The following is a 19,495-nucleotide window of genomic DNA, read 5'->3' as shown; positions in this document are numbered from 1 at the left end:
TTTGTTCGCCATAAGTTGGCAGGGTATGCTCAGACGTGAGTCCCTTGCTCACTTTGCCACTGGATTCAAGCAAGCCTGGCTTTAGACGGCTGTAATACCAGAAACCGGTCCTAGGAAGCTTGTTTCCGGTCCTGGGAAGACATGGCTTGGCAGTTCGGGCTGGACTGTTCCCATGAGGCACAGGGTCAGACTGATTTGCATATGGCCATGTCTGAACTGGGGTGGCAGAGTGGGCTAAAGAACGGTGATGGATTAAACCCAGATCAGTTGACTGGGGGTGAGTGCTTGCAATGTTCAACACTCCGTCCATCATTTCCTTTGGTTTTTGCTTTGTTCGCCATAAGTTGGCAGGGTATGCTCAGACGTGAGTCCCTTGCTCACTTTGCCACTGGATTCAAGCAAGCCTGGCTGAAGACGGCTGAAATGCCAGAAACCGGTCCTAGGAAGCTTGTTTCCGGTCCAGGGAAGACATGGCTTGGCAGTTCGGGCTGGACTGTTCCCATGAGGCACAGGGTCAGACTGATTTGCATATGGCCATGTCTGAACTGGGGTGGCAGAGTGGGCTAAAAAACGGTGATGGATTAAACCCAGATCAGTTGACTGGGGGTGAGTGCTTGAAATGTTCAACACTCCGTCCATCATTTCCTTTGGTTTTTGCTTTGTTCGCCATAAGTTGGCAGGGTATGCTCAGACGTGAGTCCCTTGCTCACTTTGCCACTGGATTCAAGCAAGCCTGGCTGAAGACAGCTGAAATGCCAGAAACCGGTCCTAGGAAGCTTGTTTCCGGTCCAGGGAAGACATGGCTTGGCAGTTCGGGCTGGACTGTTCCCATGAGGCACAGGGTCAGACTGATTTGCATATGGCCATGTCTGAACTGGGGTGGCAGAGTGGGCTAAAGAACGGTGATGGATTAAACCCAGATCAGTTGACTGGGGGTGAGTGCTTGCAATGTTCAACACTCCGTCCATCATTTCCTTGAGTTTTTGCTTTGTTCGCCATAAGTTGGCAGGGTATGCTCAGACGTGAGTCCCTTGCTCACGTTGCCACTGGATTCAAGCAAGCCTGGCTGAAGACGGCTGAAATGCCAGAAACCGGTCCTAGGAAGCTTGTTTCCGGTCCAGGGAAGACATGGCTTGGCAGTTCGGGCTGGACTGTTCCCATGAGGCACAGGGTCAGACTGATTTGCATATGGCCATGTCTGAACTGGGGTGGCAGAGTGGGCTAAAGAACGGTGATGGATTAAACCCAGATCAGTTGACTGGGGGTGAGTGCTTGCAATGTTCAACACTCCGTCCATCATTTCCTTTGGTTTTTGCTTTGTTCGCCATAAGTTGGCAGGGTATGCTCAGACGTGAGTCCCTTGCTCACTTTGCCACTGGATTCAAGCAAGCCTGGCTGAAGACGGCTGAAATGCCAGAAACCGGTCCTAGGAAGCTTGTTTCCGGTCCAGGGAAGACATGGCTTGGCAGTTCGGGCTGGACTGTTCCCATGAGGCACAGGGTCAGACTGATTTGCATATGGCCATGTCTGAACTGGGGTGGCAGAGTGGGCTAAAGAACGGTGATGGATTAAACCCAGATCAGTTGACTGGGGGTGAGTGCTTGCAATGTTCAACACTCCATCCATCATTTCCTTTGGTTTTTGCTTTGTTCGCCATAAGTTGGCAGGGTATGCTCAGACGTGAGTCCCTTGCTCACTTTGCCACTGGATTCAAGCAAGCCTGGCTGAAGATGGCTGAAATGCCAGAAACCGGTTCTAGGAAGCTTTTTTCCGGTCCAGGGAAGACATGGCTTGGCAGTTCGGGCTGGACTGTTCCCATGAGGCACAGGGTCAGACTGATTTGCATATGGCCATGTCTGAACTGGGGTGGCAGAGTGGGCTAAAGAACGGTGATGGATTAAACCCAGATCAGTTAACTGGGGGTGAGTGCTTGCAATGTTCAACACTCCGTCCATCATTTCCTTTGGTATATTTCTTCCCATCATATTTTCGGGTGGCACCTACCAGAGCAGAGTAAATGTATAAGAAATTGCCCTAATCTGCAAACCATGCATGAACAACTGCAGTGGTTTTGGGGGTTTGCAAACTTTTATTTCTGTCTTGTACCTCACCTCCTCTTTAACACTTCTAACAGAGAAAAAAAGGCCAGTACATCTACAGTAAGGGAACCCCTTTTGTCTTCGACACCTAAAAGGACTATTTTGCTTGGCACATTCTCTGTTATAATCCAACCTCTACATATCACATCTACACAGAACTGTGTCCTGGGATGCTGCAGCTGGAGCAGTGGTGTCACAACATAATGCTTAAATGGGTCCACGACCGATTATTTTTCAAAGAAGAGTGTGCCTGCTGAATTGAACTACATCATCTTCGATAAAATGTTTAGGGCTTATGAAAATGGGTCAAAACACTAAGACAGATGTTTGGTGCACTCTCTACTGGTAACCTTGTTGGATTGCTCTCCACTGTTGTCTGCTGTGGACTTCGGGTTGGCTCCAAACTTCTGAAGAGTCACGTGCTTTGAGACAAGCTGTTTTTTCAGGACATGTCGATGGCACAATTCAGACACCACCTGGAGGATGCTTCACTTTGCCTGTCCCTTTCCCTGAGTCCTGCAGGCTTCTCATAAACCGGTGCCTGGAGTCTGATGTCACAGCTCACCCGTTGACAGCCGTCCTGGCGAGGGCTTCATTAACCCTGACTTTGTCCCTTCTTTGTGCTAATTCCCTGCAGAATATGGCAAGTTACTGCCTAAACTCGGTGTTTTCTTCCCATCTTCATTCTCCCACCTATTTTAACAAACCAGAGAGCTATCTCTTGCACACTGGCCCTTCAGACCAGCAGAAGGCATGTGCTATGTTCCAGGACCTGTACTAGTCAGTGTGGGCTTGCAGTGCGCCCATCGGTTCCTGTGTATCCAAGTTCCACCTCACAGTGAGTGACCTAACAAGGTTACTATTGATTTCCCAGTACACTCTATGTTGGTTAGTGATGTGGTGTACGTTAGAAGCCCAGGAGACTGAAGCTTTTGATGCCCTGTGGAACATGCCGGAAAAATCTGAATCCCTTAGTGAACATATCGAGGAAGTCAACGATTCATCCTTTTACATCGATTCGCTTTCAGATGCTGAGTGGACACAGAAATGGAGACAATTTAGTGCCTGACTAATGGGACTCACCTGGATTGGTAATGTGGTAATACGAGCCGGCGTGTAACTAACAAACAAGAGCCAGTGTATAAAAAGGCTGTAAGACACAACAAAAGAAGAAATGACCAAGAAAAACTACTTGAAGATGCATGAGAACAATAAAGTCAGTGACCATCACAATTCGGGTGGGATAGCAGAATGTGCAAATTGTTTCTTAGGTGGAACTCGTGAAGGGGAAAATATAGTGAATCACAGATCGATGACCAACGAACTCTTGCTCTCAATGTTTTTTCACTCTCTTTTTTAGTGATCCCAGGCTCTTGCTCTAGCTTTACAAAATCAGTTCTCAACATTACTTTTCCAGTAGCTGCACAGACATCCATAAATACAATTATTTCATGGTCCCTTTAGAAACTTCCAACAGGGGTGCCGTGGGGGACCATCTATGTGTGCAAGTCTACCATACGGCAAATCTCAGAATTCCGTGGCTTGAAAATATGGAAAAATTTATTAGCTACTATCGCTGGAGGAATTTAGTTTCCTGCTGATATGCTTGTTATTTGCTAAATGGAGGTGATTCAAATATGGTTCCGCAGTTTTACCCAATAAATTCTATGCTCTCTTAGACATACTTTCATTTAGTGCATGTGACCAGAGCAGGAAGGAAGACACGTCCTACTAATATTCTGACGCATCTGTCATAGCTCCTTGCCTACCATGTAGTTCTTTGAAGTCACTCAAAGCAGAAATCCCTTATTTTTTCATGGTGCGCTATGCCAAATGCCTAGACTTTAATTGACAATTTCACGGAAGGTTTCGCTATTTTCTCGTGCTGTATGCCCAGTAATGAAGTATTCACTCCTGCTATTTGGACAAAAGCACAAATGTGACAATGGGCAGTAGAGCGCTGAGACTCTAACATCTCCGCTCTTCCAGATTCACCAACACGAGACGTGCCAAAGAAAGAACAAGATCAAATCCTCATCATTTATCAATTGTGCCACCCAAATAAAGACTTAGTAAAAACCGGATAATCCAAGAGGTTGGTTTATTATGCATTTGTTCTCATGGAAATTGAAGCTGGGATACAGCGCCACTTTTAGTTCTTGGGCCAGTTTGAAGGTGGAATCATCTATGATAAATATAGGAGGACTTCTCTAGGTTTTGTTTTTATATTTAATCAGTTATTTTACCAAATGGGCCTTGTCTGCATGTTTTGGTACTCTGGTATTCTTACGAGTTTGAAAGACCAGGCATGAAGTGATGACAGACGCTTGACTATTCAGAACGAAGAATGAGGACAACGTAGAAGGACTAGAGTGGAACAGCAGAAGCAAAATTAGAAGACCCCTTCCCTACTTGGAAGAGATCTCGGATTTGCATAAGTAAGCGCCTACTAATTTTCTGCACATCCAACAACTCTTACAAGGACTTGAGTTATAAAAGGAAGTTAACTTATGGGCAGAACACTTTCAAGGCCCAGTAGTGGTCCAGTTGTTATGGTGTATAAATATCACAGATGTATTTGTACATATGGTACAATATGTTTAATGGTAACATTTTAATTGAAGATCGTGTTTGTAAATCAGAAAGGCAGTCAAAAAGGTGTTTGTTAGTAATGCATAAGTGTTCACCAGCCAATGCCAGTCATAGGCACATAATTAAACCAAGCATGAGTTACTTCATTAAGTGAGAGCTTTAGAAGCTTTTTTGTATACTGAAAGGTTTAGTAAAGCACACGTTACATGGTTCCCTAGACATGCACCAAAGAGTAGGTGATCTAACTTGCAAAGGGGGCAAGTACTACAAACACAAGAGCTGCACTGAGTGTATTGCCATCCCACACATGGTAGAACTACATGAAATGGTCAGAAGCAAAGATCCTGGCTTCATCAGACTTGTTCAGCAATGTGTTCCAACTAAATATGGGTGAAAGTGAGGTTTGGAGGATTTAAATCACGGGCACTGCAAGTAATCCAGAAATGTAGGTAGGGAAAGAACCGGGTGATTGTTCGCCACCTAAGGGAGGCGGCTGTGCAACAGGAATGAAGAATACACTCTTCAACCTGGGGTCCCAGGCTACATTGGCATCGGGAAGCTGTAGATTTAACTGGCACTTCAAGTGTAAGAAGAAGGCTATCAACAATGCTTCAACACCCTCCGCAAGATCTTCAAGTGGATCCCCCCTGAGTCAAGGAAGAGAGTCAACCACGCACTCATCACCAGCAGACTGGACTATGGAAACGCACTCTACGCCGGCATCAACAAGTCCCTATTCTGTAAACTCCAGACAATACAGAACACCGCCCCAGACTCGTCCTCGGCATTCCCAAACATGAACACATCAGCCAACACGTACGAAGTCTCCACTGGCTCCCTGTGGAGAAAAGAGTCACTTTCAAAATCCTCACTCACGCCTACAAATGCCTACACAACAACGGACCCAAATACCTCAACGACAGAATCAACTTCCACGTACACAAAAGAAACCTCCGATCTTCCTTCTCTCACATTGCAGCCAAGACCTGGAAGAGCTACCGGAAGACATCAGACACGCCCCCTCCCTGAACACCTTCAGGAAGACCCTAAAGACTTGGCTCTTCAGCTAAACAGATCTGCCGACCCTACCCCTCCCCCCCCCCCCCTCAGCACCTTGAGACCCTCACGGGTGAGTAGCGCGCTTACAATGAGTGATTGATTGATTGGAATTGGCTGGCCCGGTGACAGATTGTGTCGCTGATTCGAACTCGGGAGACAGTGGGTGAGCAAGACCTTCCATGCCCTCGGGAATTAAAAACAAATTCCGGTCTTAGATAATCTGAAAATGCTGCAGGCACTCAAAAAATATTATAATACCCTTTTTTTTGCTGGGCTACCCTTATCTTAACCGGGGTATTCGGGAAACTTCACTCCATGGAGGGATGAAAAAAGCAAAGCCAATCGAGGCATTTTACAGCAGAAATGGTCTACAAATTCAAAAGATTTATAAGCAGTTAACATAATCCAAGTATGCAAATTGACAAGGTCTTTAATTTTTCTTAAAGTATAAAGGACTCCCCTCTTTTCTATTATAAACTTCCTTTGATTCCCCCACCCTGTTGTTTCCAAATAGATCATTAATGTAGTATGACTTATCATCATTTATATGATAGGACTGTGAATCTTCTCGGAAGGGATTAGAGTGGAAACAAGAAGGTGCACAGAGTACACAATCTCAGAGGTTAGGTAACAGATCCTTCCCCCACACCAGACAAATACAGGCTCAGGAGAGCAACGGTAGTGACTTCGCTCTTACAGTCACAGGCATCACTGTAGGAGTCCATAAATAAGGATATGGCAGTGCCATCGGCCATCAAAGCTATTATGGAATATCATAAGTAGTGGCTGTCCACAAACCATAAATCACCAATCAGATAATACCTTGGATTTTTTGGGAAATGCACCCGTTTGATTAAAAACGTAATTTTATAATTTGTTTAGAAAATAAATACATTTATATCCAAATATAATCTTGGCATAAATAAATGTGGTACCACGCCGAATTATCACGTTAATACTTTCTGACCCCTCATTAGGTACCTGTTTCATTTTAATAGTGAATAAAGTGCTTTTGTTTTCAAACACCAGCTCGTAACTTTCTGAATATGCACTTATTAAACCAAATGGAAACGTTCATTTGAAAAACAAACACATTTTGTATTCCAAACCAGTCTGTCATTGTCTAAAACAACATAAAACGCGTTTTTATTTATTTTTTCTAAAGAAATTGGCATTTTCAGTAAGCACACGTGTTTTAATCACAAATTCAGTTGTTAAATTTTTGATACAATAATGTATGACAGACCTAGCATTTACATTCCTAGTTTTGGCCAACAAGTGCCATCCTGTGCTTACCTATCTCATCATACGACAGTCAATGTGCTCTATGTATGCAGAAGCCAAATGTATGGAGTGGCAGGAGGTCATGGCTACACCCACCCACAGCCGTACACCAACAAGCAATGCCCCTGCCAGGAAAAACACAGACACACAAATAGAACAATGATCTCAAAGTGTGACGCAGCACGCTTTCAGTGACACTGAGAACTCTCATTCTGTTGCAGCAGAGAGTGGGACAACGCCTCCTCTATCCAATGGGGCCCCAGGTGCCGCGGTGCACTATGTCATCATGTATCAAGGTGTGCCCATGCCAGGCAATGCCGCCTGGCATCAGTGTATAACACCGGCCAGACTGTGTTCTCCTGATGACCCATTTCTTGTGCCTCTTGCTCTTCAATGCTCATTTATGTCTTGTGCCTATGTGTGCTCCAGGCCAGGCAACACGCGTGCCCAGCTGTGCCTGATGCAAGTCATTGCCATCATATGCCCCACGTCAGACAGAAATGCCACCATGTCCCCAGATGAGTCCCTGCCAACGAAGGAACAACACATACTTTTATACATGCATGCACAAGCAAGCATAGACCTTAGTCAGATTGAAAAAGGCAGTTGCACTGCCGAAACGCGTCTCTCCTGTGTTCTTGCGTCCGGGGTAACCTGGTTCATTAGACAGGTTCCTTTCCCCTGACTTCGAGTGCCGGCTCCTCTTCTCTTAATGGAGCTAATGAGATGTTTTTGAGACATTAGGCATATGCACTTCTACATGAATAAACAGACACAAACACACATACACACGTGCAACACATACATTTAAAACAACACGCTTCAACCCCATCCTCACTTACCTCCAGCTTACTATACTGTTAAACGACCATGCTATTCTCCTCTGCATGTCTTCAGCTTAGTCCAGTCCTAGTTAGGTTGGGGTAGTTAGGCAGGGGAATAGAGGTGAACAACACTACAATCCAGTCTGGATCAGGCGCACACAAAGGCAGTTTCACGGAAAGTGAAGGACATCCCCCTTGTGTGCATGTGGGTGAAAAGGAAATCAGCTAAGAATATTGCCACACCTAAGAAACAGCATTGAGGCTGGTTGGTTTTCCTGTGTGCAGATTCACATTTACTTGGCAGACACTTTGGGACCATAGTGCATCCTTAGAACCCAAGGCCATCATAAGGATTTTTGGGGCCCAGGGCAGACACTTTTTGGGTGCCCTCTGTTTGCATGGAGAGAGGGTGCAGGTAGCAGAAATACAGAGACAAAAAAACAGGCAAAAAGGAACGGTCAGAAGAGGTGAGGTGACGTGTAGCACAAGAACGGGGAGATAAGAGACAGATACAGGTGAGGGACTGAAAGAGACAGGGGGTGCTATAGGTGACAGTCGTAGTAAGAGAGAGGGGTGATATGGAAGTGAGGTAGAGAAAAGGGATGGGATTTAGTGATTACTGAGTTAGAGAGCGGTAGATAGAGAAGTAGAGAAAGCTTAGCTTAACCAAGTGGGAAGCAAGAGAGAGGCGAGGTAGGCATGGAGGTGAGTTGAAGAGTACATTAGACGGCAGTGGAGAGGATGTAAAAAGGGTGGGACCACTTTGACAAGGGGTAGGTAGAGACCTTCAGAAAAAGAGGTAGGTAGAGATGTAAGAGAGACAGAGGTAACTTTAGCAGGGACCACCATGGGCAATTACCTGCTTTGTCCATGCCTAAGCACTGAGCGGGCTACAGTCTCTGGAAGTCAAACACTGGGCTTGTGTAAAAGGGCGTTTACCCAGTCCCACCCATTGGTGTTTCATCGACAGCTGTCAACATCTCTGGAGGCTGGAGCTGTTCACAGGGCTGCACTACCCATCCTGCAGCTCTGGCATTTCCCCAGTGGGTTGCAAGCCACAAGGCTGCTTCAAGACCCAAATAGGCTGCCATGAACCAACCATACCACCATGGGTCCTGCTGTGTCGGGCCGGGGTTGATTTTCACTTCCCATTTAAACAAAGTTGTGCCACACCACCTCCATATCAGTGAAGGAGATGGATTCACCACTACTTCATCCATATACCACAGAATGTGCCCCTGCATGTGCATTATAACCAGGGCCACTGAAATGATGAGATTCTGCAGGCACAGCATTTTTTCCCGCATTATTATGGATTTGCTGCATTTGTCACATAATCCATTATATGCTGCATAATCCACCATTTTTAACAAAAGACATGTGTTTCTAGCTCAAACAGAACAAAAAGATACTAAAAACGTGGCAACGTATTTGCACGAAGTGGAAGGCCCTTTGCAACGGTTAATGGGTCATCTTACAGTTGCTTATTTCTGTTTTTGGTTCTTGCACTGGTACTAATGAGGTGAAATATTTACCCAGAGTATTCCCATGTGGAAAAAAAGAAAAGAAAAAAAAGTCAAAGTAATGAAGTAATACTATCAAAAAGTGTGCCCGTTAGGTCACATAATTTGCCTTTTCTCTCCGAATAAGTTAGTCAGCCATACCACTAAATTTGGTGCTGCTCTGCCACATAATTCCAGGGGCCCTGGTTGTATTACATTTAAACCATAAATTACAAATGCATGTTTATTGCATTACTAATTATGGTAATGTTTTCCCCTATATTAGATCGGTATATGTTTTTTTGTTTTTTATTGACATTGCTGTTTCTGATGTATTTATTTTTTTAGTTTAACGGTTCCTATTGTTTCACAGTATTAAAGATCGGGAGAAAAAGTAAACCATTTACAGGAACAATAGTGAGTAAACAAATGATGCTACGGAGAAGTTTGTTATTATTTAGATGAAAAAGCTAGCTGACCATACAGTCAAGGTGAGGCGGATTCCCACACTCTACGTGCTCAGATTTCTCGGAATTAAAGTTCCAGATCTCTGCTTTAGGAACCTCCTACCTTATGTCCATATGAACCAGAGATCAAGCAAACCTCGTCCGCAGAATAGAGCAAGCGTACTAAAGAATGTTTAACAGTTAATTCAAGATTTATAAAATGTGCATTTTTATTTGTAATATCACCCTAAGAACACTATTTTACAAACACATGAATGGAAATTAAAAAGACATATTTCATAGATTGAATACTCCGAAGGTCTGCGGAAGCCCCTAAGGGAATGTAGTATTAAAGTTAAAAAAAAAAAAATCCTGTTGATTATTAAGAGTTTTCACCCCCTGTAAGGTACATAAAGTGATCTGGCGCCTTGTGGTTATATGGTATGGACACAGATAGATGTAAAGGGTCTGCATGATTCTGGTGCGATAACATGAGGAGTAAAACAAGTAAATGGAAACATTTATTTAAAAGAGTTCATTAGACCAACAAGCAACAGAAACAGTCATACCATAAAAGAGGATGCCGTAGTTTTAAGATTACTCAACTGGAAATACAAGAAAAATGCAAAGCATCCCTCATTTTAAAGCAGTAGTTAGTTTCTAGAGTAGCCCAAAATCCGCAGGGCGAGTAGTAAAACCAGTGAAAAGTCTTCTTTCCGGGGGACGCAGTGTGATGACAGAGCCCTTCTATCGACTGTAGGAACAGTTCTATGATTGTCGTCATGCACCAGTACCCAACCTACACTGGAGGAATCATGACAAAGCGGCTTCTCCGGAGCGGAACCCAAATCCGAGCGACATTCATGCAATTTAGAAGAAAGATTGCATAGCTGGTCAGGAAAAAAAAGACTGTCTTTTTTGCCCTTGGTACCGGTGCTGTGCTTCAGGGTGATGACTTTGCGTGTCACGTCAAGTCTACGTTTGCGAAAGCTATCCTTCCATCGTCGACCACTCCACTGTGGGTCTCACAAAAGATTTAGGAGGGCAAACACGTTTTGGAAGGTGGATTTGAAGATGGTGGGGTTCATATATGCAGGTTTACAAAAGGTGAGCGCTTCAAGTTTTCTGCTGACGTAATGGATGATGGTCAGAGGAGAGCAACCGGACATTTGGAGGATGACATGGCATGATCTGTGCACATCAATCAATGATACTATTAACATGATTGAGACAAAAATGTTCAATGTGACCCGATTCCCATGCACCAGTCCCAACTGTGTTGCACCATGACGGAGACATACTGAAGTTAAGGCCTGTGCTTTCTTCCATGCCAATAGCCTTTATATGCTGCTTAGCTTGTTCCACTTTTCTTCTGCATTTCCTTAAATTTTTTGCATGAAAGACAATATTGAAATTCACAATTTAAAAAAAGAACAGCAGGGAAATTAATTTCTGGCATTCTTAGCTCAAAAACAGGTCAGAATGCCAAAGTTGCTTTTCCTGCAGGGAGTGCCCCTGGACTCCAAGCACTCCCATCTGTACAGCGAATCATTGATGCCTCTTGCCCTGTGAGCTGGAGCCCGCGTCATCATTTTTTGCAGATTTCTATAAAGTCAGTGTAGTGTGGGGCATAAGCCCCCAAAGTGCCTGAGATTCTGAGACTGACACAGTGTCGCTTCCAACCATGGTGGGTTTCACCACAAAAGGTCTGACGTCTTCAGATTCTTATGTGAAATGTGCTGGAAAGATAGAGAAGAGATCAGAATTAGGAGCTACTCCTCATCAATTTACAGCATTAATCATATACGAATGCATGCACTCTATTGACAGCGCACGTTCAACAAACCACAAGGAATGATTGCCATCTGTGTATAATTGATGTTACTAGTGGTTGCTTGAACATTATGGTGTTTTATTGGCGGAACTACGCATTAATGTGCTCCTATGTTCGAAAAGGATAATATTATATTAGAAATATACCACTCGTCCTATGGTATTGCGGTTGTCTATTTAATCTGGCGGGGTAGAGATGAGCAGAGGTGTTGCAGAAAGTGGGGTGCATTAATCTCTACAAGTATTCTTCCTTAATCCTTCCACGTCCGTCTCTGGATGAGTGGACGAAGCCTTCCGTAAAAATACTCTACCGTGTGGCCGAGTTGGGAAATAGACCAGAAGTAGCGCTCTTGGTTGTCCTTGAGAGATTGTACTACTAGTAGAAATGTGCTCCCTCTTCTTCACTACAGAATTCATATTTTTTCCACCCTCATCTCCACAGTTGGCTCAGGAACACAAGCCTGAGTACCACATGATAGAGAGCATCTAACAGGACCATATGGAAGGTATATACTCCAGCAACTATAAGTTACAGTGCATATCTTCAGAGCCATCAGGTAATCTTTATAATTTTCATGAACAAGGATATCTGTTTACAAGACACTCCAGGATCAGGCTCAGACTAGAAGCTCTTACACCATCAGCTTATTTTTGAGGGGAAGAATTTTCCCAAAGGGTAAACATGTAAATCCAACATTTATCATCCAGTGCGCTCAGCCAGGGGTTGTGGGGGTGGGTATGTTCTCCATGCAGGCTGTAATGCAGCCTGCATGGAGAAGGGTGAAAGTGTGCATGAGTGCCCGAGAGGGCTGACTAAATAGTCATTGCGCACTTAGGTGGGTTGTACCCTCCTCTCCTGCTCTTCCGCCCCGCCCCCTCATGCAATCTGCCATAGCAGGAAGACACAATAAAATGATAATACCATTAGTTATTATCATTTTATTATTTCCTTTCTTTTGCTGCTCCTAGGCAGTGGGGTGACGCTCCTCCGCCTTAGCATAGGAGCCGCCCCTACTCCAATGATAATGCCTTAGTTCTGCTAAGTAGTGGGCATAAGTGTCTAGCATGCATGTGCTGTCTGAGGTGCAGACATCTTCTGGCCATGGAACGTGATACAGAGGGTATTAAAATCTTTGTTGTCATCAAATGCTGCTCCTATTCCCTAATACCATGTAGTTAGCGTTGGTGCAGTTTAGAGAAAGCACAGGACATTAGGGGTAAATTAGAGAAGAAAATGGTGACAATGTCTACAGCATACGGCAGAGGTCTTCAAACTTTTTGATGCAGAGACCACCTTGTAAAACTTTCTTAGGAGTAAGGACCCCCTTCTGATAAAACTTTCTAGAACCTGGTACTCCTCATCATCGACAACTATCAACAATCATAAACACCCCAAATTCCCTCTGCAAATAAGTTTTACTGTGGGGAAATAATATTAAACAGTGTTTAGCAAACCAAAGGTCAGTGAGCATGGGGGTGTAGTCAAAGGTGTAGCTAAATACAAAGGGCCTCATTTATGAGGAATTGGCGTAGGGCAGCGCTGTAAGTCTTCTTGCTGTGCTGCCCTATGCCAATGTGAAAGGGCTGGAATGCACTGTATTTATGAAATACGGTGCATTCCTGTCCTTTTCCCTTGCATTGGTGCACAAATTGCCACATAGCACCAACATAGGTGCTTCCTCTGCTGATGCAAGCCTCATAAACAATCCCCAAAATATTTTGTACGTTTTTTAGGTCTTTCACCATCAATAATGGGCAGCGTAATGAAAAAAACATTTTAAAAAGTTGGTACTTAGTGGGAAATGCACTGAAGGACATTATGAAACCTCTGTTAGTTAATGTACTGGAGAAGTCTATGTGTAACCAGAGAGCCATAGAATTATTTCTTGATTGGTGCAGTGGAGAATTGAGACATGTATTTTTACTGCTACGAGGTCACTGCCTATGACAGAAAGCACTGTGAATATGTAAGTCATAATTTTATACTTGCAATACACACAGTGTATGCTAGACTGCTACAAAACGTGCAAATAGTTTTACAATAAAATACTGCTTCCAAAATGTAGATTTTAGTAATACCAGAGCATAAATAATGCAATATGTTTTACATAACTGTCCCTTCAACACCTCTTTAGGAGTACTAAGGGCTGTGTGAATACAGTTAAAATTAAAAGCAAGTACTTCACAGCCCAGTTGTTAACTCTTTGCACTACCACTCAAAAAAAACAAATCTTTGTCATCACAAAGTTGGGAGTGATTTGAACAATTAAAGCCAGAACCAGCTCACAAGCACCCTTTACACTTGCAGATTAACTGATAGGTACATTTGCATGTCATTCAGGCAAGCAGGTACTCTGGGATGCAGGCTTTTCCAGCACTAGAGACTCAGTTGGTAAAGCTTCAGCTGATAACAGTCTAAATCAGCTGTCCCAGGACAGCTGTCTTTTTCCAAAACGAAAGCAAATGTTTTTGATTGCAGTCACAAGTGAAGCTGGGGAATGCACAATCCCCTTCTCAGGACTCCAGGCCCCCCCACCCCCGGGGGTATCACCCCACAGATTGAAGACCTCTGTCATACGGGGTAACTATTTGCTTCAGAAAACAGTATCTACTTCGTTTCTGGTAGCTTTTTTCTGTTCGACTAAAAGGAAGTGCTAATCATTTGTTTTTGCTATGGATCAGTCTTTCCCCGCAACATAAATAGTCAAGAAACATCATAATCCCAATAGCACATTGGCAAATGGTCACCTGACATACATCCGTGTGAATGTAGCAGACTCAAAGAGCTATTTTGTACAGCTTTAAAAGGATGAAATACAAAATGCATGTAAATGTGCAACTGGCAACAACAGTGGCAACAACACTACAGGCAGAGTACCAAACGTGCACCAAGGCACAAAAATCTGCAGTAGAACAGATCTTACTAGTAACAGTGGGACCAATAGATGGGATAAATATCTAATCTAAAATATTTAATGATACATTGGGGACAGTAAGCAATGGTTGTCCTAAACTTCTGCTCCACAGAGGAACCCCAATCATAGTGCACAAGATGCGTAAGGTATCTTTGGTTGTTAGGTAGGAGCTCATGGAGAAGGTTTGGTGCTTGTGCAAGACAATGTGATTGAGCCTTTATGTTCTCAGAAAGATTGCCGCAAATAGATATTGCTTCCAAGCTGGAAAGATGTATTAGAATGTGTGCTGATGCTAGCAAGACTGGAAATGGAATCACTGTCCTCAACATTTGACATTTCCACAGCTTATCCCCAATTTTCACTCCACTCTTCATCCTGCACCATCAAAGCTGATGTGTGAGATCCGTGAAGGGAATATGTTGGTGTATAGCATACATGGGAAGGTACATGAAAGCTGGACCTCCCTTGCTTGCATATGCCTATGGCAGTTGCTGCCCATTAGTTCAAGTGTGGGAGTTCAGTGACCGTGGCGAGAATGTCATAGATGACGTGCCAATAGTTTGCCAGGGTGTGACATGACCATAACATGTGTTGGAAATCCATCTTGTTGGACTGACATCTTGGACAAGTTAGTTGAGCTGTAGGAAATATGTCAATTAAGTTTGGACAGGGTTAGGTAGGCCATGTGTAATATCATGTATTGTATGTTTTTGAATCGTGTGTTTCGAGATATACACTGTGGGGCTTCAAGTGCCAATGCCCACTTGGAGTCATAAAGGGGCGTCTGATGTCTTCTTCCCATTTCTCTCATAGGGACTTTAGAGGGATTCCTGTATACTCCTGAATGTTTTTTTTAGCCACGTTATCAAGTGCCACCCAGGGTAAATAGAGTGTGTATGACATCGTGTGTGTAGGGGGGGTTCCTCATCTATCATGTGCCACAGGTGTCGGAGTATGGGAATCGTGGCCGACCACAGAGAAGAATATCTGGTACATATGATAGGACATGACGCGTCAGTTGGAAAATTCGATTGAGACATCTGCAGGCCACTCAGACATGTAGAAACTAATATTGCTGCAATTTGACTGAGGGTTGGAGGAAATGGTAAAAAAATTGGGCTGCAAGGGCTCCCGTCCCCGGTACTAGTTTCATACATGTTAATACCAACCAACCATTGAGACATCCACTGAAGCTGGGCTGCAAGATATCATGACTTAAGGGATGAAGTTCCCAATCCACCCTTCCCCAACAGTAGCTGGCATTTGCTAAGAGCGATGCTGCGGTATAATTCCCCCAGTAATGAGTCCAACTCTAATCACCACCTTCAACACCTAAGAGACAATACATCCTCAAATTTATCTGGAAGTATTCTATGATCTCAGATATTAATTAATCACAAAACAGCACATCAGTCAGTGCTTCTGCCATTAAATGACATTGCCCAATGAATGGAGGTAGCCTACAGATTTCCAATCACAACAGTGTTGGTGCATGGTCAGAAAGTACCCGAGCCAGGTGTTTCACCTCCTGCACCCAGGAACTAATATTCCATGTAGTCCAGCTTTAACCCCATGTTGTGTACTACAGAGAAATATGTATCTACTCTTGTCGAGGTGGGACTGTGCTGCCAGGTGCCTATCAGTTAATGTTCTGGCATGATAGTCTTTAAGAGGTGGCAGCGACAGACCTATGGCTAGCTGAGCCGGGGGACCCATCAATATGCATTTGCAAAGTACAGGTAAAGTCCCACCCGGAGCAGTGTTTGTGGTTCCTGACCCCACAGACCTCCTAGTATGTCCCATAAAATCGACCTACTCTCATCATCTGTTTTGTGACTTGTAGATTGGATTTAACTCCTTTTCTAACCAGTTTTGCCACCCCTCAGACATAGGAGGAGTATTACGAAACAATGCGGTGTGTTGCCCTTCTTTTTGGGAAGGCAGATTCTGCTTTTATGATGAGGTGGGTTTCCTGTAGGAAAGCAACACTGATTTGGTACAATTGCATTTTATGAGGGTTGTTTAGACACAGAACATTACAAGTTAGGAATGACAAAGACTTGCTCCCTGTATTCTTCCCAAAATGTAAAGTAAACTGATTGGTAAGTATGACCCGGCGTGACTCCAGTCATCGGAACACCTTATTGTGATGTTCATATAGTAAAACTAAAAAACATCACAACCACTTCACTCCCAATCCCCCTCTTACTCTGACAGCCAACTTCCACGAGGACACATATCCCTTTATTCCCCAACGTTTCCCTCATCCCTCTCACCACCCCTACCAAACTCTGGCAGTAAAACAAATTGTATTATTCTATAAACTATTGTGTGGGTCACCACACCATGAGAGCCAGTCCCAACCCATCTAGGGTTTATAGGAGGGGCCAGAGTGTGACTGATTAATAGGCAACTTTTGAGGATTACTGTGTAGGTTTTGTAGTATCCAGTACTCTTGCGTGGTCTGGACAATGTGTTGCTTGCCTCTATAGGAGATCCTCATTCGGGTCAGATAAAGCATAGCCCCTACCTGCCTACGCTGACCTCACGCTACACGCCGCACGGGACGCAGAGGACGTCGACGGCACAGAACTCCGGACGCCCTCTGGAAGCCGCGAGCTGACCTACGAGACGCGGGACGTAAACACGAGGAGAATAGACGCGCTGAGGCACCCGAGTTTGATTTCGGCAGACCCAAGGAGAAATATCGGGTCTTGCCGGAAACTGCAGATAAGGACATGGCGGGAGAAGAGGAGCCGCGGGTGTAGTAAAAAAAGGTCCCCATAAGGAAAGGAAAGGTGTGGTTATTGCACCTACGTGGGGCTAACCTTACGCCAATCACGCCCAGACGGCCAGAGGAAGCCAACGCGCAGGAGTAGGCGGATAGATTGCCCAGAAAAAGATTTTCAGAAGTGCCCCCCACTGTGGTAGGAAAGAGGCATAGGGGGGCAATCAGTTCACCGTTTTGGGAAATAAGGAAGAAAAAGCACAAAACCCCAAAGAGCAAATTGGCAGGTATGGCGGGATAAAGGCACAACAGAGGTAAGTGTATGAATAACTGCACAAATGTTCGCTGTATCCCGATACCTGTTTTAGTATTTATTACCGGGCAGTTTCGGCTGATTAAGAGTCAAGGGAAGGGGAAAAGTAAAGAAAGTGCAAGGAAGATTTTTAAAGTTATAACGCATAGTAAAATTTGGAGTATACAAGAGCGCAATAAATACAGACTCGCTTCATCTAAGGGACAATGGCACCAAAAAGGAAGCAAAAAACCCGTAAGGAGCCTATGGAGGAAAGCCCCGGGAGGGGAGAACTCTCTGGGGAGGTAAGAACCCGAGAGGAGAGTCAGGAGAGCCAGGCCAGCCCCAGAGAAGAAACTAAGGGGGCGTTTCAAAAGAAGAAAAATAAAAAAGCCATTAAGAAGACCCTGCAAGAAACTAATGGAAGTACGTCAGCAACTAAATCTATAAAGGACTTTTTAGGTAAACATTACAAAAGATTAGATTTATCTACAAAGTCGACAGATGTAGATGCGGAGCTACAGAATGGGCATGGCATGGTAGAATCCCCTGAAGAACTCTTGGCGGCATCATTCCTAATAAATCACTCCCTTTTGAGTCAAAACGACCTTGTAATAGCACCGCGTCTGTCATCATCCCCTAAACTTTTCTCGATGCAAGCACAAGAATCAGAGACCTCAGTCCAAATGGAGAACAACTGCCAAAGGTCAAGAACTGACTGGGGAGCCTGACTAAATATATCGATATCACAATCAAAAGATGTAAGAAATCAAATTCAGCAGGAAACATCGAGAACTGAAAGAATAGCTGATCCCGAGAGAACTAGCCTACAAGACCTAGACATTTCTACGACCCCTCCCTCTTCAATGATGGATTTATTACTGAAGCTTCAAAAAACCCTGCAGGGGTTGTTGGAAGTTACAATGTTGAATAATGGGGTTCTGAAAACGCAATAGCTTTATTTGAAAAAGATTGAGGAGGAGTTGCAAGTAATCAGAGGTCAAATGCCACATATGATGAGACCAGTAGTAGATACCCAGCCTATAGAACAGAAAGAAAGCACAGAAACAGTAGGAACATCACATAATGTATATACATCTAAGTGCCCGATGCTGATAAAAAGAAGATGGGAAAACCCAAGACATAGCTCCACGAACTTTAGGGGTCATCATAAAAGGAAGTTACGTAGAAAGAGAGAAACAAAGGTAGAAACAATGCGAAAAACAAAGGAAAAGGAGAAAGAGGTCAAATTAAATACTCCCACACTGGAAATGTTATCTGCCAAGACCCCAAACGCTGAGAGTAAGAGGAAGGGCCCCAAAAATCAGGTAAAGAAACAGAGTAGTAAAAGTCCTAGAAAGGATCAATTAAAAACTAACTCCACAAAAACAAAACCCATAGTAAATTCAAACTATGTGGGACACAATATAAATCATCAGAACCAAAATCAAGAGAAAGCTGTCCCACAACGAGGTAACTTAGAAGCAAAAGGTAAAATGGGGGAAAACACTGAGCAGGTAGGTACAGAAGCCCCAAAGATAGGGGAAGAGGCGGGAAGCGACAAATGGCTGTACTTTGAACCTGAGCAAAACCAAAAAAAGGGAAAGAAAATAAGGAAGATTATACCTCTGAATAGGTCTCAAATCCTATTCTCATTCTCTAAATGCCCTAGCCTGAGGGGAATAGGAACAAAAGATTTGAGACAAGTGGGTTTCATAAAAAATATAAGTGGAAAGGAGATTACAAGAGTACTAGTCTACTCCGACCTAGTAAAAATGGCAATTTGGAAAGCGGCTAGTGAGATACTCCAGGAAGGTATACGGCTAATCCCAGAGAAAGAACTAAAGGGAAATAGACAATTAGGAAGTAGTTTTCTAAAATGTCATGCAGGACTAGGAAAGAGACAGGTGAGGTTACTAGA

At 43.9% G+C, this 19,495-nt stretch overlaps 1 protein-coding gene across 1 annotated transcript in view; it reads right to left on the bottom strand.

The window, feature by feature from the left end:
• Positions 1–10,021: 10,021 nt before the first annotated feature.
• Positions 10,022–19,495, bottom strand: part of CIB2 (calcium and integrin binding family member 2) — a 489,646-nt gene continuing 480,172 nt past the window's right edge. The window contains exon 6 of the mRNA XM_085646306.1: positions 10,022–11,545. Coding sequence (XP_085502432.1) covers positions 11,524–11,545 — 22 coding nt within the window. The 3' untranslated portion in view covers positions 10,022–11,523. The remainder of the gene's footprint in view (positions 11,546–19,495) is intronic.

Source organism: Triturus cristatus, chromosome 3_1, assembly GCF_964204655.1.
Source record: "Triturus cristatus chromosome 3_1, aTriCri1.1, whole genome shotgun sequence".
Classification (NCBI taxonomy): Eukaryota; Metazoa; Chordata; class Amphibia; order Caudata; family Salamandridae; genus Triturus; species Triturus cristatus.
The sequence above is the reverse complement of the archived record's forward strand: the minus strand, read 5'-3'. Positions and strand labels throughout refer to the sequence as shown.